Raw genomic sequence first — 22644 nt, 5'->3', positions numbered from 1 at the left:
GAAGTTGGCTTTGTTGTACACAATTTATTCACATTAAAAATACAGAGGTTTGTCTAAATGTGACCACCTGTACAGCACTTCATTTAGGTAATTCACTGTGACTTGTACATGCTTCTGTAATTATAATGCTTTTTCTTTTCAGTCTGGGCCTAGATTCTGAAATGGGATGGCCTGTTTTGAAAAGTTACTCATCTGATTTCTCTGTTTTGTTCTGTAGGTCTTCCAGAGAGACTGTAGCAGGCCCAAATCCTAGCTATCATGTGAGGGCTTTGGCCTCCTTTTTGACATTGCAATTAAGCTACCTTACCTTTCTCAAGAAAAAAAAAAGGTAGAAAATGTCATTTCAAGCATGACCGTTCATTATTTATTTAACACTGAGACACTTTTCACTGCCAAGCATGGTTTGGTTGCTTAGGCACAAAGGGACAATGTTATTCCAGTACACCCTGGCTGTTATCGCTGCCCTCAGCCCAGTGGCAGCTCAGGGCTCCTTCCCCAGGCTGGAGAATATCGCAGCCTACAAATCCGTTAGTGTGGAACCGAGTGATTCAACGTGTGGCATTCCAGAGCGCAGCACCTTTTGCCAGGCTGCCCGCACTCAGGATGACCTCCTCACCTGCTACCAGCAGTTCTGCATCCAGGAGTGCCCATACCGCTCATCCACACCACATCATACCAACCTACTTGACTGGCATGTTGACACGTGCCTGACAGCTGAGAGCCAGGATTTGCTCCCGGGCTCAGAGACTGGACCTGTCAGCTTTGTGTTTCGAAACCAGAGTGCCTGCTTGGCTTCTCACTCTGCTCCAAACCTGGGACAAGCAGGATCATTTACCATAACAGTTTGGCTGAAACTTGATGAAGCATCTGTAATGTAAGTAGACCTGTTTCTAGAACTTTCACTTAAGCACCTACTGTAACATGTTCAACACAAAGCATTTGCTGTCACTTTAGAACTAATATCTTAGCTAATAGCTCAGATCAGCTTCGCTTCACTGATTCTCTTGACTTAGGATGTTCTGAATTTGAACCAAATCCGTAGAAGCTTAGTCGTTTGTTTTACCAACAGGATAGCTTTTTTTTTTTTTTTTTTTTTTTTTTTTTTTAACTCATGCCCTTTCCTGTGTGCCAAAAACTAGAAATGGATAAATCTGAAAATATCAGCAAGTACTCCAAGGTTGTGGAACTATATTATATGTGCACCTGAAAACAATAGACCACATGCTGGTGCTTATAAGTCACTCTGTGAGGAGTTGGTTTGAATTTAATTTGTAATATGTTGTCTTGTCATGTTGTGAGGGGAAAAAGCCCCCCCCCATGCTACCCCCCCTTCTTGCTACCCCAAACAAGACCAGCCCAGCTGTGGCCAGTTTTAGATCAATGAAACGAAATTGCTGCAGTGTTTTCTGAGCTCTGGCAAGGGGGGAAAAAGGAGTATCATCTCAAAGGCCACTTTGTTTTTTCACGGCCTAGAAAATGATATAGTTGAAAGTGAGTGATAGGATGAAAGGACAGAGGGGGAGAGAGAGAGAGAGAGACTCATGAAGAACAACTACTGCTTGGACATTTTAGATCAAGTGTAGAGGATGAAAAGGGAGACAAGTCACAGGCGTGCGGTCTCGAAAAAATAAATAATTGAGTCGGTTCAGCCGGTGTGAGAGAGCCTAGAATTCTCACCCTGAAGTGGCAGTGGCTGTGACAACAAGCGTACATGTTGATTAATTCTTCTCTTAGTGAATTAATGGGACTCTGTTTAATATCAACTGGAGCACTCTCCTCAGTAACATGACATAAAAATATGCAGCACGGCGACTTGCTTTAGAACAGCACGCCTTAGTGAATGCTAAAGTGCTGGCATTTCCCCAGCGGAGAAGCTCGGCCTAATTGCAAGTAGAGCATGCAGGAAAGTATGGCTTGCAGGTGAGGTGGCTGGCACTCGAGGGCCGGACCCGACTTGAACGCAAACACGTTGCGTTATGATTTATTGGATGTGGTGGCCCGTGTGCGTAAACGCTCCTGTTTCCCCCATAAAATGGTAGTAATGGGATTTCATTTGACAGTAAATGAGGAGGTTTTCAAGTAACAAGAAAAGGCAAATGGAAAGTATTGACGTAAGGTGCATAAACGATACCTATTTTAGACGCAAAGGTAGTTCGTAGTGAAATTCTGCTGTAGGATTAGAGCAGGTCTTCAAAGCTCTATTGATTGTTTACTCATGCCCAATGCAACCTCTTTATGTCAGCTACCAAACAAAGCTTCAGCTGTGGGCCTTAGGTTGCCATATCACGTCAGTTCTCAGCAAACAGTCGTGATTGTAAATTATTGTTATAATCAGTTTGCTCCATCAAGGGCAAATTAAATCTATCTGGGTGCTAAATGTGGCATTTCAGAACAACGGCGTATTAGTCAGCGTACAGTATTAGCGAATGCTACAATTTGATTCCGAACTCTGCTTCGTGTCGATACTGTCTTCATAATACCTAATGATGCCTAATTATCGAATAATGTAAAGCCCATCACGTTAACAATTTGGCGGTTTTGTCATGATTCCATTAATCTGCCTCAAAATACGGCGTCTTAAATCTTCAGGGGATTGATGAGAATATACGACTTTCGTAAGCAAGTGTGTTCATCGGATATTCATCACGCCTTTCAAAAGGCAGGTCAAGGTTTGTTAGAGCAATGTATCCACAGCACAGGGATTAGGAACCGTTTATTTGTTCCTTTAATTATTTATTCCAAATGCTCGTCCTCTCCATCGACAGGACTGTGTTTGAGAAGAGAAGCATGGACCGGCTGGTGTTTCTTCTGACTGTTTCCGAAATAGACGTACAGTTCCACTACGGTGTCCAGAGTGGCCAAAACTTCTCCATAAAGATAAGCAGTGCAGGCCGCATCAGAAAGGGCCAGTGGACGCACATGGCCTTACAGGTAGGACGTATGTTTATACGGTGCTGTTTCCACTGACAGGTCATGAAACTTATCCAAGGGAGCGATGACAAATTTCTGACCTCACCACCATATACTGAGGTGCATCACACCGTTTGTGGTAGAGCTGATGAATTGTTTTTGGCACAAGCCCGAAAGCTATCAAAAGCTATAATCTGCTCGATCGGACCTCATCTACAAGGTGGCTGTGGCGGGCACTAATCCTTGTCCATCCATATTCTCAGTAATTAGCCGGCAGAAGATATTGATATTAATATCGCATCAGAAAACCCGCAGCAGGTTCACGCTGAACCCGTGTCACAACAGATTTCCGACCCGGATAAGATGCATGAATGGAAGGCGTTAATTACAGGCGTAAACATCTGTTTTCTCACAGCTGCGGGGGCATAGAGGGCAGGGAACGAGAGTGCAGCCTCCTTTCACGCCCTTCCCTGCATAAATATTACAGCAACCCAGCAGATCACTTTATAACCATGGGGCTCCGCTATAAACAGTCATGTAAAAATGTCACAGCGTGTGTCTCGCGATGCCATTTTTGTTTTGCGTGATGGTAATTTCCTTTGATTTTATTCTGATGAAATTCCAGGTCACCGGTGGTAAACAAATGATTGATATGCACTATGATGTTCCTTAATCAGCTTCCGAAACCTTTTTATGCCTCTTGCGTTTCTTTGCCTAGACGGGCCCACGAGTCTCAGAGCCGTCGCGTTGTTCGGCATTGTAAGTGAGTGGCGATATCTATGTGTTGGTAAATGAAAGAGGAGAAAAGGGATAGGAGAGATTGGGACATCATCAGCATTGTAAGCGAACAGAGAGGAATGTCTGCAGAGAGTATTATCTTTCAATAGCAGTGATTATTGTGGCTTTAAATTGCAGTCGTTCCGATTATGAATAGCAGGCTGACTTCTGGGACTAAAAACATTATTATGATAATAAGATCCTACCCACAATTCATAGGTAATAACTTCTCTGCTGGGTGTCTGGGGCTCTTGGTAGGGATGTGACGGTGAGGAAATTTTCCCACCGATTAATCGATGCGTAAGAACACCGGTAATACCGGTATCACCAGGGGTGCGGGGCTGGGGTGGGGGTTGGGGTGGGTGTTTTCCCCCCTCGCTTATGATTGCCCGTGTTACCGTGCGCATTTCACTTTCGCTTTCGAATTAGTGGCACTTCCTGGGCGGCAATTGCTTGAATGGTGGGTTTGTTATTATTCCTAATGAAAAACACAACAGCTACAAAGCAGTACAACGACAAACTCGCTTATATTCAACATAGAACTTTTAAAAACAAATCCTCAGCCGTCGTCTTGTCAATCTGCTCGCCTCACTCTCACTCGTGCTAAACGAAATCTGACTCCTGCTGATCTGTGCGACGACTCGGACTCATTCGGCTCATGCTGAATTGAAAATGGGCCTATCTTCAGCCATTTACTCTATGTGGTGCCCAATGTGCAGTCAGATTTAGACCACAGTTCAGTATTGACATTTTGGAGTGAATTACTGCTGTGCTGATACTGATGTCTCGTCTGTGACTGTAGCTTTAACAAAATTGCATGCAGACATTATTTTATTTTGAATGGCGAATGTAATAGGTAGAGATCAGCATTTTGTGAGGGTGATACCGATTATCAGTATGGCTGTCACTATTGATTATTTTGATGATCGATTAGCTGCCTGTTTCCATCGATTAATAATCAAGTAGTCGATACCATACGACGCTTTAAAACCTAGTTGTACAGACAATTGTTAACAATTTACAATTGGTCCTGGATAAATGCTATATAAGTGCTATGTAAATATACTTTCTTTTAAGTAAAAAATACATTGCTAACAATTACTGTTTTTTTAAATAATGTATAATGTACACTCACCGGTCACTTTAATAGGAACACCTGTACACCTGCTTGTTTAGGAAGTTTTCTTAAGATCAGCCAAACATGTGGCAGCAGTACAGTGCAAAAAAAAAAATCATGCAGTCACAGGTCAAGAGCTTTGGTTCATGTTCACATCAAACATGAGAATGAGGGGAAAAAATGATTTCTGTGACTTTAACTGTGGCAAGGTTGTGGGTGCCAGATGGGCTGGTTTGAGTATTTCAGAAATCTCCTGTAGAGTGTACACAGTATGGTGCGAAAAACAAAAAACATCCTATGAGCGGAGGGTCTGCAGGCTGAACTACCTTGTTGATGAGTCAGAACTGAAGAAAATGACCAGACAGGTCTGAGCGGATAGGAAGTCTATAGTAACTCAAATAATCACTCTTTGCAACTGTGGGGAGCAGAAAAGCATCTCAGAATGCACAACACATCAGACGTTGAGGTGGATGGGCTTCAACAGCAGAAGACCACATCAGGTTCCACTCCTGGACAGTCAGGAGCATGAATCTGAGACTAGCACAGACTCACTGAAACTGGACAGTTGAATAATGGAAAAAGACCAGGCCATTTCCCCCTAATCTTCAACTGTCCAGTTTCTGTGAGTCTGTGCCTGTGAGAGCCTCAGCCAATGATCATGGCTGACAGGAATGGAACCCTTCTGCAGTTGTAGCCCATCCACATCATGGTTTGATGTTTTGTGCATGCTGAGATACTTTTCTGCTCACCACAGTTGTAAAGAGTGGTTGAGTTTCTATATCCTTCCTGGCAGCTCAAACCATTTTGGCCATTTTCCTCTGACCTCTCTTATCAACAAGGCTAGTAAACTCTAAAGAGTGCTGTGTGAGTGAAATTCCCAGGAGATCAGCAGTTTCTGAAATACTCAAACCAGCACCAACAATGCCACGGTCACAGAGATCACACTTTTTCTCCATCCTGATCTATGATGTGAAGATTAACTGAAGCTCTTGACCTGTATCTGCACGATATTTTGCATTGTGCTGCTCCCACAATATTGGCTGATTAGATAACTGCTTGAATATGTAGGTGTACATATATGTGTGTGTGTATTTTGTCCTAATAAATTGGACAGTGAGTCTATATACAAAATGAATTGTTTGCTTATAATGCATGGTTTCCCTGAACAACAATAGTATAGTGTGTGTGTGTGTGTGTGTGTGTGTGTGTGTGTGTGTGTGTGTGTGTGTGTGTGTGTGTGTGTGTGTGTGTGTGTGTACAGTGAGGGGGGGGGGAAAGTATTTGATCCCCTGCTGATTTTGTACGTTTGCCCACTGACAAAGAAATGATCAGTCTATAATTTTAATGGTAGATTTATTTGAACAGTGAGAGACAAAATAACAACAAAAAAATCCAGAAAGACGCGTGTCAAAAATGTTATAAATTGATTTGCATTTTAATGAGGGAAATAAGTATTTGACCCCCTCTCAATCAGAAAGATTTCTGGCTCCCAGGTGTCTTTTATACAGGTACCGAGCTGAGATTAGGAGAACACTCTTAAAAGGAGTGCTCCTAATCTCAGCTTGTTACCTGTATAAAAGACACCTGTCCACAGAAGCAATCAATCAATCAGAATCCAAACTCTCCACCATGGCCAAGACCAAAGAGCTCTCCAAGGATGTCAGGGACAAGATTGTAGACCTACACAAGTCTGGAATGGGCTACAAGACCATTGCCAAGCAGCTTGGTGAGAAGGTGACAACAGTTAGTGCGATTATTCGCAAATGGAAGAAACACAAAAGAACTGTCAATCTCCCTCGGCCTGGGGCTCCATGCAAGATCTCACCTCGTGGAGTTGCAATGATCATGAGAACAGTGAGGAATCAGCCCAGAACTACACGGGAGGATCTTGTCAATGTTCTCAAGGCAGCTGGGACCATAGTCACCAAGAAAACAATTGGTAACACACTACGCCGTGAAGGACTGAAATCCTGCAGCGCCCGCAAGGTCCCCCTGCTCAAGAAAGCACATATACATGCCCGTCTGAAGTTTGTCAATGAACATCTGAATGATTCAGAGGACAACTGGGCGAAAGTGTTGTTTCCACAGGTTTCCATGACCTCATGTATGCGGAAGAGGGTATATAGCTCTTTCCTCCGAGATTGTTGCACTGCCCTGTGAGGCAGCAGGACAAGCAGTTCAAAAACATGCAATTGGCTGGCTTCACGTTTCTCCCCTGTCAATCAGACCAACATTGGCCAATCGCAGGCGCCTGTGAGCTCATGGATGCAGAAGAGGATAGATAGCACTTTCAGGTGTGTAACGCTGTACTTTGATGCAGCATGAGCAGCAGTTCGAAAGAATTGCCGGCTGGCTTCAATTATTTTCTCAGAGGAAGCACTTGTTATGCCAGTTCAGTTAGTGGACATGTAATACGTTAAAGCTGGTTCATCAGTGAGACTTGCCAAATGACCAAATTAGGGGGAAAATTTGGTTTATTGCCAATTAAAACAATTGCAGTAATTCGTGTTAGAGTGCTATGACCAAAAGCTAGTAAAAAAAAGGATTATTCTCAGGCACAAATAGCAGCAAGTTAAATATATTGTCATAATGAACTTACAAGTAGGCATACTGCAATGTCACAGTTGTATTATCTGCCTGCGCTAGTGCTACTAGCTTTTAATGCTCGCTCTACTTGGTAGCATGCTGTACTGTGAAGTGTCAGTGGTGTTAAAATTCTTTGCTTTGGTTCCCACATGAGACAGAGACAGATGTGGAAAAAACTGCCAGACTGACATGATTCACTTCACTGTTGTTTTTTTTTTCCCTTCAGCACATGTCTCATATACAGTACGTATCATTGATCGGCTTGCGTATCAGCCAGATATAAGAAATGTCAGCTGATCATATTTAGACCAATTCTAATCTATAGATGATCGATCCTGTCATCTCTAGTACTAACCTATCCTATCTGTATCAATTCTCTTCTTAGCCAGTCTAATTTTTGGTCCAAATCAAGCAGGCAGACAGTTGTCAGGCCACTGTCTTATCTAGAAGGTTCCTCTCAAAGTCTCTGTAGTCAGAGGGAACTTAAAGGCATAGCGGAGAGCTGGGGGGAAAACGCTCAAAAGGAATACATTATAGTGTTTAGAAGCGATCCGGGAAAGGAGGAAGAACAGAGGAGCTGATCTGCAGGTGCTTGTCCTTAGTGATTATAATGAGATGAGGACTGAAGTGATGAGGAGAGAAGAATGATATCGCTTTCATGCGGCCCCTTCAGAAGTGACAAGAAGAGACGGCGAGCATTGGCCGATTGTTTTGGAGCGTAACTTGTCGTCGGACATCTCCCCTCCCTTGCTGCAGATATGGCCTGTAATTGAGATCAATTAAGTCAAGAGCGGCTAACTTTCACATGAGAATGTAAGAATGGTATAAATGATGGAGTATGTTTTCTTCTCTGTACATCCGTTAACTCTCGTCAGCCCAGATGTTAGCTGACAAACGCTAGCAGGTTGAAAAGATGATGTAAGAGGAGAAGTTTAGAAACAAGACTTTGTTTTTATACCAGTCCCCAGCAGAGATGGAACTGGTAAACCAGCATCACTACATTAATAGGTGCAGCATTTAGCTTGTTGTAACAGAATACACCATGTTTCAGGTCACAGAGGTTAAAGCTCATTTGATGTAACCGAGCTCCTTGATAGTGTTACGAGTGAAGTCATGATCATCCCCAGCCAACATCTTGTATGCTGTGTTTGCCAGGCCTTGTTATGTCGGATCTCACTTTTCAGCTCTTGGATTTGGATACTATGTAAAAACATGCTGCAGTCCTGAGTGCTGGAGGCTCTGGTGTTGGATATACACTGATCAGCCATAGCATTAAAACCACCTGCCTAATACTGTGTCGGTCCCACTTGAGCCACCAAAACAGCATTTGAGTGGACTCCACAGGACCTCTGAAGGTGCACTCTGGTATCTGGCAGCAGGTCCTTTAAGTTGAGATGGGGCCTCCATGGACCAGAAGCTCTTCTATGGGATCGGACCAGATGTGCTAGCCTTCGATCCCTACCTGCATCAACGAGCTTTGGGCGCCCATAACGGTTTACCGGTTGTCCATCCAAGGACCACTTTTGGTAGATACTAACCACTGCATACCGGGAACACCCCACAAGACCTGCTGTTTTTGAGATGCTCTGACCCAGTCATCTAACCATCACACTTTGGCCCTTGTTGCTCAGATCCATACGCAGATCCTTACCCATTTTTCCTTCTTCCAAAAGATCAAATTCAAGAACTGACGAAGAAATGACTTGCTGCCAAATATATCCCACCCCTTGTAACGAGATAATCAATGTTCTTCACGTCACCTATCAATCATTTTAATGTTATGACTGATCACTGTATAACCCGATTAAACTTTATTTAGTATTAAGTTTGTAATTAATCCTTATGTTTCAACCTCGTTTTTTCCCTCCCATTGAAATAGTCTCAACCAATATCTCGGGTTCTTTTTTTATAATCATGTTATCACTGCACACTGGAGTACTGGAACAACATTGTACTGTTTTATTTCTCCACTTGGACAAGTGTTCATCCAAAAGGATGAAAGAAAAATAATTTCATTCAATTACATTATGCACTTTTTGTGTTGTGATGGAAACAAGTGTTTCTGAACACCGTGTTTCAGTAATGTAATTTCTCCTGTGACTGCTGCTGAATTTGTTTCTTTTTGGACACTCAAACTTTTAGAGAATCCCACAAGTTAATGAACATTTTCACGCACAATTACAGCTTCCACCAGAGTCTAGACCTTGGCCGTGGCATTTCGATCTGGTGACTGTGCACTGTGGTGGATGTGTGTGTTCTCTGGGGACGTTTTGTTTTGGCCACGAGTCTTGAGCTCTTAACCCGAATGTGCACATGGCTCATCACCTCGCGTGAACTTCTCCCCTACCCAAAGAAATGTAGGCCAGCCAGTCCATTGCCCAATCCCCTCCAGCCAGAGCAATCGTGGGATCAAGCGGAGGTGGGAGGGGGAATTAGTCCTGGCTGCGTTGTTTCTCAAGTATCCTGTCAATGGGGCGAAGAAAAGAGCATGCAGTGAAGGAGAAGCCTCGAAGTGGTTTGTTCATGCAACTATGGAGGACAAATTGCCATTTATTAATATATTATTAACCCTCAAAGGGAGCATGTAACTCAATGCTAGCTGTTGCCTAGATCATATAAAGAGCATATGGTTGTGTTTTGTTGTGGTGCTATTGTTTGAATTACGTAGTATTGTGCTGTAGGATTCAGATAATAGCTGTGGAAGTAAAAATCCACTCGGTGCAATATAGTCTAGCTGTGCATCATAATCACTGGCTCTACCTACAGAACTGTAAGTTCTTATAATGTTCTGTGAATAAACTTTGGTGAAGTAAGAGACTGGCACAGGAGACATCAGCGCTAGCATCAGGCTGCACTCTCGGACTCTGGCCGTGGGTCAGCTGACCTCTCCGAGTGGTTCATTTCACCCCGAGTGATGGAGACTGATTGGCAGCATCCATGAAGGTGAAGCAAGGTGAACAGAGGCAAAAAAAAAAAGAGCTTCCACCTTACCCCGGCACTCTCGCCGCGGGCGCCCGGAGCTGAAAGGCCATGGACACTTTATAAATCACCCCAAAATGTTGACAGCAAATTAGTGTGTGCTGCCATGAGTTCCAAAAACTGACTTTAACAGGAGAGGGAAGGATGAAGGTTTGGACGCTGGGTAGTAAAATGTCTCTAAATTTAGTGAGGTAGTTTCTTTTTCTTGTTATTTTATTCCGTATTTTGGACCATGAAATGATTCCCATGTTGTTTGTTTTTTTCTTGTCAAGTTCTTTTCTGAGTTGAAAGTCTGAGGAAATCAACAGTGTCTAGACATAAATCAGACTGGTCAGTACTGAGTGATGGGGACTTCTTGCACACCTGGTAATAGGCTGATATGAAGAACTTCCTATCGTGTTATGTCTCTCTGGCCGTGGTTCTGCAGATGTGTTGGTGCTATATACGCTGCGTTTGTTTAACTCCACTGGTTATCATGTACTTATTGTTGGTGAATTTGGTCAAGGTGACTCAACTGGACTTCTTGAAGACATTTCACTTATTTAAGCTTCATCTATAACAGAAGGGTATTTTGTCTTATGAAAACCGTCATAAACACTCAGGAGGGATGTGTGGTAGTGGTGGTGGTGTTGGTATGTGTGCGTGTGTGTTTGCGGACAGAATGAGCTCAGTAGTGTGGTAGACACCGCCCTCAATCTGAGGCGTGTCAGGAGACGGATGGAGTGAGCGTGGCTCTCTGGCCTTGTCTCTGCATCTCATATAGTGTACAGAAAAATCATACGAAGAGGGCTCTCATACACTGCATAAATAAAGACAAGTTCCAGTAATTAATTTGCTAAAATATGTGTATATGAAATATTTCAGCAGTACTAAAAAAAATACCAGTTTATTCCGTACATGTGCAGCTTGTTGCAACAATTATAAAATCCTGGGGTTTTTTGTTTGTGGTTTATTTTTTTTATTTATTTATTTATATTTTTTTTAAATAAATAACAGTGATCAGGATCAGACTTATTTTGGAGGGTTTTGTTTGGAATGGGTTGCCAGAGTCATGCCATTGCTCGTGTAGCTTATTTTCTTTCTTCTTTAAACTTAATGCTTTATGGATTATACAAATTTGCTTTAATAAAAAGCAAATCTTCTAAATCTAAACTGTAATTAGAGCATTCGTACAGTCGAGGATGAAACACCATGCGGCATTTTTCTTTAAAAAGAAATTGCCGATACTTTTTTTTTTTCCCCCAGTCCGGTTTTTAATCATCTGTGACTCAACTTCTGCTGTTTTTTATAGTCCCACACAAATATTTTAAACATTTGCACTCCAAAAAAAAGTTTATACCTAAGACCCAGCCTTGCTTCAGCAGACAATCTCACATGGATACTGTGGATTTGAACCTTATAAGAACTGCTGCTGTAATCATAAAGACTGTCCTGTGTGCATCCCAGGACTCTTATTCATATGCTCATCCTGAGTCTGGTTCCTCTCATGGTTTCTTCAAGTCTTTTCAGGACGTTTTTCATCGTCACTGTCGCCTCTGGCTTGTTTATTATGGATCTAAGTCTACATCCGGAGGTATTCAGTGTCTATTTAGTATTCAGACTTAACCCTTCATTCTCAGGTAGTAAGCATGCATGCAAAGTAAGCATAAGTATGTATTGCTGGATTATTCAAATTCATTAGCAGTTGGTCCAAAGGAACGCATTGCACTAGTGGGAGTTTGGCATTGTCAGCATCTGGAGATTTGAATAACTCTGCGTTAACCAAATGCATCCATTACTGCAACGTGACAAAATAAAAGACTCAGCAATGGCAAAAAATAAAGAATGGACTAGATTTACTGTTCTGTTATTCTTACTTGCCTTGTCTGACCGCAGAAACGCAGTAACTCCCAATCATTCATTCATCCGTATTCAGTAATCGCTTTGTTTTCTGAATTTCAGCATGCTTTATTCATTTATTTATCTGTTTTTTGCTTGTACACTCCTCCAAAACCATTGCGTCTGGGAGCCCTAGGTCAGATATGCCACTTCAAATGCTTTATGTTCTAATAATTAGCAGCAAATTGGCTACTTCTTGATACCTCGGATAAATTGTCAGTGTGATTTTCCAACAGTTTCCTCGCACCTCCCATAAACAAGCCTGTAATTGCTCCTAGGTGAGTGTGTGTGAATGTGTGTGAGCGTGGTGCGTGGCGTCCCATCCTCAAACCCAGTGTTCCAGGAGCTCCGGGTCCACCACAACCCCGATCGTAATAAACCATCTACTGAAACTGAAAGAACAAATAAGGAAAAAAAATTCTATACATTTTTGTTAAACTGCTTTGTGACAACGTCCATTGTTAAAAGCGCTATATAAAGGAAATTGAATTGAATAAATATTATCAGACAACACCAAGAGTAATAGCATGTATTCATGCACATTTTAAAACATCACCCAGATGTTTTTTTTTTTAATTGATTTTCTTTTTTTGTTTATTTGTGATGTCGGATACATGAGTTCAAGCTCAACAATATACCTGTTGAGCTGCATTCTAAGACTACCGAGGACAAGCTTGACATCAAAATAAAAATAAAATAAAAAAAAGTATGGCACATGCATCAGCACCAGAGACATTTCTAATCAGTGTGAGGAAGAGACATAGGCCTTTATAGGAAGCTTTTAGGATTATGGAGGAAAAAAGCACTTATTTTTACTAAGAGTAGACATTTGTCACAGCCACGCCGGTGTGTAAAAAAGCAAGGCAAAAGCCCGGCCTCGCAAGCTGGTTAGCAAAAATGATTCGTGTTCCTTTCGGTCACGGTGAAGAAGAGAGGGAAAGAAATAGATCTCTGATATGCTTTCTGCTTAAAGCATAGCCTTCCAAGAGTTATTACCTTTATTAAAAGCACTGACACGTTGCCTTATATATTTCCGCCTTCTCCCACGCCACCGAGACAATTTTCTTTTCTTAAATAAACTGTCATGCTAGTGTTAATTTATCGCTGCCACCCTCATTGCGGGAGAAGGAAGGGCTGATATAAAACATGTATATATGAGATTGGTAATTGTAGCTTTAGCCTACTTGAGTAGAACAAATGCGTCTCTCTCATGGCTGCGCTAATGTGATAAAGGGAAAATTGGCTGTTCGTCAGCTGCCTCCTCCGCTGTGTAATGGCTGATGTTGAGGAGAGGCGTCCGGCTCCAGCCGACTCAGACGCATCAGCGCTGAAATTCCAGCAGCGTTCTCTTCCAGACAGTTATATTTCAAATGATTGGCCGAGTCATACTCGGTGCACTCCGATACATGGGATAATGTAACAAATTACAAGTAAGGAAACAGTTTTGCTTCATTTAAATGATAAGAGTCTGTCTCGCTGAGGCTCAGGGCTAAGCTGTAAATAAAACATCCGTGTGTGTGTGTGTGTGTGTGTGTGTGTGTGTGTCTGTACGTGCGTGCACGCAGATAGAAGGGTTAGGCTTCGGCAGGTATCAGCAACATGCTTTGAAAAAGCTGGGGATTGCCTGCGCTGATACCCTCATCCGGAGTGGAATATTTCTCGGGGCCCTGACAGCTCGTCCAGCGCTGAAATGGAAAGGGTTTTATCATGGAGCGCTTTGTCACTCATGCTGCTGAAGGTGCCTCGGCTCCGCTTTAGGCTTGTGTCTCTGCCCTGGTTTATGGGCCAGGTCAAAAGGGCAAAGCATCATTTTTTTATATAAAGCTGTGGCATTTGAAGTTAGATATACTTGTGTGTGTGTGTGTGTGTGTGTGTGTGTATATATATATATATATATATATATATATATATATATATATATATATATATATATATATATATATATATATATATATATATATATATATATATATATATATATAAAAAGAGACATTGGCGGTTTGTTTTCCTCCCTCGAGTTCCAAATTCGATTTACAAACAGGAGCTATAAAACATTGTGCTCTGGATTGCCCTCATTCTTTAACTACAAGTGCACAATAGGAATGCGATTATAATCGATTAATCCTATCAGTCGTTTTTTTTTTCCTGGTTAATTGATTAGTTGGGTTATTTTTAAAATTTACAAAATAGCAAAGATATTTATTTCCACCATTTTGTAATTGAAAAAAAAAAAAACCCCATAAAAGACAAAATGGCACATGTGGTAACACACACACACACACACACACACACACACACACACACACACACGTTCACTTCTCTACATTTCATTTTTAAAAATGCTAATAAGAATTGCTTTCATGAGGCAGATCATTTTTTGTTTGTATAATTGACTCCATAGCTTTGGGGTTGAGTCTTCAACGCCTGAAATCAGAGATTCGACTCCAAGCACCTTTGATGTGAACTAAAAGTAAGATGTTGACGCACACCATATATTAAAATTCTGTACTACAAGCTGATTCAAATAGCTTCGCTACACTTGACAACACTATTGCCCATCAGTGGGTAATGCACAAGTTCATTATTAACACAGAATATTAACTAATGCATTAAAAAACATCAGGAACTGATCGGCTGATCGTTTTATACACAGTGTGTGTGTGTATTTTATATATATATATATATATATATATATATATATATATATATATATATATATATATATATATATATATATATATATATATATATATATATATATATATATATATATCACACCTATAGGCCATAACATTAAAACCACCTACTATTGTGTAGGTCCCCCTTCTGCTGCCAAAACAGCTCTGACCCATCGAGGCATGGACTCCACAAGACCATCTGGTATCTGGCACCAAGACATTACCAGCAGATCCTTTAAATCATGTAAGTTGCAATGTGGGGCCTCCATGGATCGGACTTGTTTATCCACATCCCACAGATGCTCACTTGACATCTAGGGAATTTGGAGGAAAGGTCAACACCTTGAACACTATGTGATTTTCCTCAAACCATTCTTGAACACTTTTTGCGGTGTGGCAGGGCGCGTAACCTTCTGAAAGAGGCCGCTGTCGTTAGAGAATACGGTAGCCATGAAGGGGTGTACTTGTTCTGCAACAGTGTTTAGATAGGTGGTACGTGCCAGGACCCAAGGTTTCTCAGCAGAACATCACACTGCCTCTGCCAGCTTGCCTTCTTCCCATAGTTAATGCTGGTGCCACCTCTTCTCCAGGTAAGTGATACACATGACCCCGGCCATCCACATGATGTAAAGGAAAACATGATTCATCAGACCAGGCCACCTTCTACCATTGTTCCATGGTTCAGTTCTGATGCTCACTTGCCCATTGTAGGCTCTTACGGTGGTGTACAGGGGTCAGCATGGGCACGCTGACCAGTCTGCGACTACACAGCCCCATACGCAGCAAGCTGTGACGCACTGTGTGTTTGGACAACTTTTTATATATATATATATATATATATATATATATATATATATATATATATATATATATATATATATATATACAGTTGCATCACAAAAAATTTTAATATAATTTTATATTTTTCTGGAATTCTGATTCATTGAACTCCATGGATTGAATTTTAACTGACACCAAATTGCTGCTGCATTAGGTTATAGACTGTATTTTGACACCTGACCATTATTATTGTGGGCCTTCCCCTAATTTGTGTCACAAAGTTGGAAGCACACAATTGTCTAGAATGTCTTTGTGTGCTGTAGATTTCAAATTTCCCTTCACTGTAACTAAGGGGTCCAAACACGTTCTAGCATGACAATGCCCCTGTGCACAAAGCAAGCTCCATGGAGGTATGGTTTGCCGGGGTATGGTTTGCCAAGTTTGGTGTGGAAGATCTTTGAGTGGCCAGAACCCTGACCCCAACCCCACTGAACACCTCTGGGTTGAACTGGAATGCAGAATTACATACGGGTGTGATGGTCAGGTGTCCACAAACATTTGGCAATACAGTGTATGTCAATAGATTAGCAATACAGTTGTGTAATGGGATAAGGTATGGCGATGAATAGAATAGTTAATAAGCAAGGGTCATTGTGCTTCTACTGCTTCTTGATTACACATGATATGAGGCCAACATCATTTAATCAGTATTTTTTTTATTTGCCTCACTTTATTTTTGTCCAGCCTATTTTTTATTGTTGTTGCTAACTTACCATGCCCCGTGTCTATTTCTTCCAGTAATCCGAATTGTTTTCTCTTCAGACACTCGTGCATCACTGTGCGTCCGTGCCATGTGAGGTCAGCTTTGTTTCTTTTCTTTGGTTTTACCATTTTCTCCACAGTAATGTTCTCCATCAAGAGAACATTTCCATCAAATGCACTTTTAATCAAAATGAAGTGACACTGTGAGTGCCAAAGCGTGCTTCATAATATAACTAGCTCGTAATGACATTCATTGCCAAGAGTTTTTATCAATTTTTAGCGTTTCTGTCGATTAGTTGTTGCAGTCCGGCGCAGTGAAGGCTTCATTTTTATTTGAACGGAGATACACACAGCAAAAAAAGCGATTTCAAGAAAGTAAAAAAAACCCTTGTTTCTGGGAAATGAGTCTTATTTTTTGTGTAAAAAGAAAAAAAAAAAACCTTGTCTAAAACCTAATGTTTTGCATTAGAATGGTAATCTCATATTAAGAAAATATATCTTTGTATAGCTTTTTTTGTATAACTTTTTTTTTTTTTTAATCTTTATAAGATATTCCAGCTAACATTGAACTAGATTTAACCAGTAACAAGCTACAACAATGATTTGCATAACATCCCAGCTGAGGAACAAGATTGTTTTCCTTATTTTAAGGGTAAGACCACTTGCACAACCTCAGTTTTTCAATGAAGCAGCTACACCACAAAAAAGAAATATCAGGAAAGTAAAAAAGCCTTGTTTTGGGGAAATGAGTTCTATTTTATGTAATGTGTCAAGCATGTCTTGTCAAGCATGTTTTGCATTAGAAAGGTAATCTCATTTTAAGAAAATATATCTAACTTTGTCTTAAGATCTTCGAGCAAATATTAAGCTAGATTTAACCAGTAACTAGCTATAACAAAGTTTTGCATAATATTCTTTTTTCCCCCACTTATTTTAAGAGTAAGTCCACTTGCACAACTTAACTTTTTCAATGAAGTAGCTAGGTGTCATGGTTATGCTGAAATCCACACTGAACTGTAGTTGTGGGACATGTCACATGACCATGTCACATGTCCTACTGATCACTCACACCTGTTCTGTGTTACCCCTAATCAGCACCCATATAGAAGTTCGAATTTTTCAGCACCTAATAGTGCTGAAAGATTTTTTCGTTGTCATGTGTTCTACAGCTGCTCTCATAATCTGCATGTTTTTGCCTTGTGTCCATCGTTATGGTTTTTGTTTTTACAGTTTTGGTTGTTTTGCAATTTATTCAATAAAAATCTGCGCTCGCATCTGCCGCTTTCTACAGTCCTTGACTGAGTTTTTCCTTGTTTCAATAAAAATGCTAAAAATACAGCAACAATGCTTTTGGTACCTTAATTTAAGTTTAAGTAACTTATTTTTATTATGCTGTGTGAATAAATGTTTTTGCTAATTATTTATATTAAATCAAGGGATAAATTCTTTGTCAGCTCAATCAATAGAGCAAAATACTCATTTTAACTTGTAATAAGCACAACTTATTAAATGTAGGCATTTTTTGTCTAGTTTTAAGACCGAATAGTATTTTTACTGACTATATTTATGCTATTTTCAAGAATTCTTACCAAGTCAGTTTTGCTTACCCTATTGGCAGATTTTTTTTAGTAGCTTGATGTTAGTACACTTTAGCCAGAGTTAAGTCTTGCTTGTTTCAAGAAAGGCATTTTTTTGCAGTGCATCAAAGGAAAAAATCATTTTATATTTAATGTTTCAAATCTGAAGGTGCAGTGAGAGAGCTTTAACATTTCACTTTCCCAAATGTATCAAATGGGGGTTTTTTTAAATTTTTTTTTTTTTGTAAAGGTAAGATGGAATTTCTCTCTCTTTGAATGTCAGCCGATAGAGTTTCCTACCAGAGAGCTTTGGTGGGAAAGGTAATGACGCGGCATGTACGCTGCCCTGACACGTCATCTGTTCTTTAACCTTGGCTGAGAAGTGGCGAGGGCGCTATTACGGAAATTTTAAACCCTAAAAGTTAATACTAATGCGAGCGGATTGGAATTCAGTTAGCATTAGGCTTGAGAGTCAAGCTTAACAATCCCAAACAGCCTTTCTTCAGTGAAGTTTTTGGCTTAATTATTCCTTCCAGTGTGCAATTTTGCACACCATTTTCCTCATCTTTTGTGTTGTTGCATACAGTATATATTTATAAGCGTTCCCTAGAATGGAATTGTTTTCACTATCTTCCAGACTGTCGAGCTTTTGTTAGTTCAGTGGGTTTCAGCAGGTATTCTCGCTCTGATGCTGGTTGGATACCTGATTCCATAGCCGCTCATTCTCATAAAAGCGTTCGCATAAATTTGTAGCGAATTCGGGCAATTCCCTGCGCAGACCAAATATGCCTGGTTCAGTTTGAAAGCTGAGAGCAGCTTTTAAGATGTCAGCACCTGCTGATTATGAAGTTGCTAAAAGCTCCAGAGAATGGCCGGTTAATAATCTCCTGCAGTGCTGAACTGACCTCCTCAGAGGCTTTTTCTTGTAGGGAAGTGTTCTAAACAGGACACACACTCACACACACTCATATACACAATATACACAAAAGAAACAATCAGTGATGTATACTATATTGTATACAAACCAGAGGCCAGAAATTTGTCTCTTCAGCTCATATACACTTTGGAACAACATGCTGATGTAAGTTATTGATTGTTTAATTGAAAGGTTTATGATACTTTCACATAGATATCCATTATTGGAGATGTTTAATACCGGGTCGTTTTATATTATAGTTCTGCTTTTCTGCTTAGTACTAGTTTGAAATGCTGGATCAGTATCTGATCAGATTCAAATCTGATATATAGACATGTACGTTGACTGGCACAACACGGATCGTGTGTTAAGAAAACATGCCTCTGATATTTCACAAAACATAGCAGCAGAATCTTGCAGAGGGGAGTTCCTCAGTCAATAACAGGAAGTTGGATCAGTATTTTGCATCAACCGATACCTGGAGCACTGACATCAGTATTTTACGAAAAAAAATAACAGAAGAAGCAGAATTTGTGCTGTCTGACTATTCAACCCGTTGTCCAATTCTGAAGTGTCATGGAGGAGACAAATAACACTATTTGGGAGTTAAAGAGTAATAAGTGCTCACTGTCGAGAAAATAAAAACAACAAAAAAAGAAATACTAAAATTTAAAACCTTTACAGAAAAAAATGTTTCAGCTCCAGACCCCATTTCAAAAGCGTTCATTGCCGCTAAATAGATGGAAGCACTTCAGACTTCATTTACATCACTCTGACGTGGGCTTCAGATCTCAAGAAGCAAGTCATCGGGCCGGTTTGAGATTTTGAGAACGGCCTCTCACCAGTCTTCAATCAGTCATCATGAAAGAGCACGGCTTAAGGATCCTCGAGGCAGCTAGTTGTCTCGCGCTTCCTTCATCCTTCAGGAATTTTGCTTCACTTCCATCCACCTTTTTAACTTCTTCTTTTTTTTCTTTTTTTTTTTTGGAAGGAAGGCAGCTGTGAACATACAAATGTGAATGTGATAGGAGGGCACAATAGAAGAGTGGCACACAGTCACCAGGCAAAGGCAAAAAACTTTATAGGACTTTTTCCATTTTAAAGGTTTCATATGAACTCCTGTAACCCAGTATCCGTTATTTGCAGCCAATGATTTTAGTGGCAGAGGAAGCACAATTGTAAAATGCTCCTGGCAGGTTTAGTGCAGGAAATGAGCAGGAAAATTTACATTTTGTTGCCCATTACTAAATGTAACTGTGGACTTTATGACTGGACCTGGTTGGAATTTTACTAACATACATTCCTGTTGGATTTTAGGTACATAGAACAAGTGTGAGCTTGTTCCTGAATGGACAAGAGGAAGATGGCACGGCCTTCGACACAAAAACCCTGCTAGGCCCAGTCGCTGATGTCACCTCAGACGCTGTGGCTTGGATTGGCCAGAACTCCAAAGGTAACTCCTTGCTTTCAGAGCTTTTAACTGATCAATATTTTGTATGAATAAATTTTATTTTATTTTATTTTTTTTAAATAATAGGATGCAGTACTTATTGCTTGGCTTTGGCATGCAGTAGTTAGGGTCCAAACACCAAGAGTGCAAAAGAGTCTTGTTTTTGTCCTGTTTATTATTTTTTACCATTTTTGAGGTGCTTGGCATGAATAAACTAACGAAATTTGGTACAAACACCAGAAATTGTGGCCATCAAGTTCTGGAAAAAGCTTGGCTATGGATGTGGCCCAGGTGCTCAATAACTCCCCATTTGACATTGTTTTCATTTTTACGGGCATCCAGTTTGACCCTCATACACCAGTTTTAATAGGTGTATGATGCTTCTTAATCACATCCATTAGCTCCACCCAACAAGCAGGCAGCCATTTTATATCTTGTGCATGTCGACAGCTGCCAAACTTTTGAATATTCCTCCAGAAGGTTTCATCAGATTCAACATTATGTCACTATGATGTCAAGATATCCAAAGTGTTGAATTGCAAAAAATTTTTTGGACTTATAAAATAACGTTGCTTATGGCAAGGCAATCAATTAACATGTCACACTGTGCAAACAGGAAGTGTGTTATAAACCAAACATTTTTAAAGTCCTCGTAAGGCATTCCATAGGTTCATTCCATATTCGGTCAGGTTAATGTGAAGATATCCGTGATGCAAAATTGTGAAGGAATTGTAAATAGATTAAACAATGTTGTCATGGCGAGGCAATCAATTAACATATGCTGACGCTCAAACAGGAAGTGTGGCATAATTCCATTGAACATCATTCCATTGAAATGCTCTGATCAAACAGAACTTTCATTTATCAAATGACTGACTCTTTTCTATAGTAATCATACACCTTCTGGGCGTGTTGTGTAATTCCACAGTAGATGTGGTTCAGATTTCACGTCTAGGGTTAGGGTTAGCGATTCGGGGTTAGGGTTAAAAAGTGTTGGCATTATTGTTCATAATGCCAACACTTGCTCATGAAACAACCATTGCTGCACCCTTGGTGCTTGGGCCCCTTAATTGCTTCTTGCAGCTATATTTTTTATCTGTTTATTTGTGCTGCTGTTGTGCATGAGCCCTTCTGCTTTGTAGGCTAGTGATCTTAGCTTCAAAATCTAGCTGAGATACTGTGTGTGTGTGTATATATGTGTGTGTTTGTATGTGTGTGTGTGTGTGTGTGTGTATATATATATATATATATATATATATATATATATATATATATATATATATATATATATATATATATATATATATATATATATATATATATATATGTATGTGTATATATATTGGCCACTACTGAGTTGGTATATAAGACTATATTAAATTAATGCTGCCCTTATTTTAAATGAATTTACACATGCAGCATTTTCTTCTTAGTTGAAATGGAAGATGAAAAAGGGCACACTAATCTGCAAAGGTGCCACAGTTTTTCATTTCAGAAAGATCCGTAAGCCAGCAACTAATCAAATCTGGGGATTTATATAGGCCAAGGGTGACCATATGGCCACACATAATCTGTTCATAAATGAGATGAGATGGGATTTCTGCAATGCCCACAGTAAAAATGCATTTGAATACGTATCTGTGAACGGCACACACTAAATGGATGTCAAATCTGTTACCTTAATTTCCTTCTGGGACATTCCTGTTCTTGAATTTTCACTGCCGGTATCCTCCGCGGACATGTTCTTATTACGATGACGAATTTCCCTAAATCCATTTTTAATACTGATTAGGTAATCCATTACTGCGTTGTCAGGGAATTTAAGCCTGATATGAGTTAAGTCTAGCTTCAAATTAGTAGTGTACTTTTGCTTTATTGAAAATCTACGACTTAAGACCTTGGAATAATATGGTTCACGGTAAATATTATTTGCATGCCGTTGGATAAAACTGAGACATTGTACACCAAAATATTGCGTAGAAGTGAATGACTATATGAAGTTATCAGCTGTGAAGTGTTCTTTGTCAACATAAAGTTCTATCTGAAGTATGTACAGCCCCAGAGTCTCATATTTTTAGCTGCTTGGTCAATCCAGAGAGTCTTCTGTGCAAGTCTAGTTTGCATAGGGGCCGCTGGGGACATGTCTCCAGCACTTTCTGAAAGTGTTGTATGATAAAAATCGTTTCTATAATAGCCTGTGGCAGAAACACTTTCTAAAAATGCAAACTATCACT

At 40.3% G+C, this 22644-nt stretch overlaps 1 protein-coding gene across 1 annotated transcript in view; it reads left to right on the top strand.

Moving 5' to 3' along the window:
• The first annotated feature begins 223 nt into the window (after positions 1 to 223).
• Positions 224 to 22644, top strand: part of ush2a (Usher syndrome 2A (autosomal recessive, mild)) — a 233866-nt gene continuing 211445 nt past the window's right edge. Inside the window, exons 1-3 of the mRNA XM_053682619.1 lie at positions 224 to 874; positions 2766 to 2931; positions 20278 to 20413. Coding sequence (XP_053538594.1) covers positions 399 to 874; positions 2766 to 2931; positions 20278 to 20413 — 778 coding nt within the window. The 5' untranslated portion in view covers positions 224 to 398. The remainder of the gene's footprint in view (positions 875 to 2765; positions 2932 to 20277; positions 20414 to 22644) is intronic.

Source organism: Ictalurus punctatus, chromosome 9 (assembly GCF_001660625.3).
Source record: "Ictalurus punctatus breed USDA103 chromosome 9, Coco_2.0, whole genome shotgun sequence".
NCBI classification, from domain to species: domain Eukaryota; kingdom Metazoa; phylum Chordata; class Actinopteri; order Siluriformes; family Ictaluridae; genus Ictalurus; species Ictalurus punctatus.
This window is presented reverse-complemented; position numbering and strand designations above follow the sequence as displayed.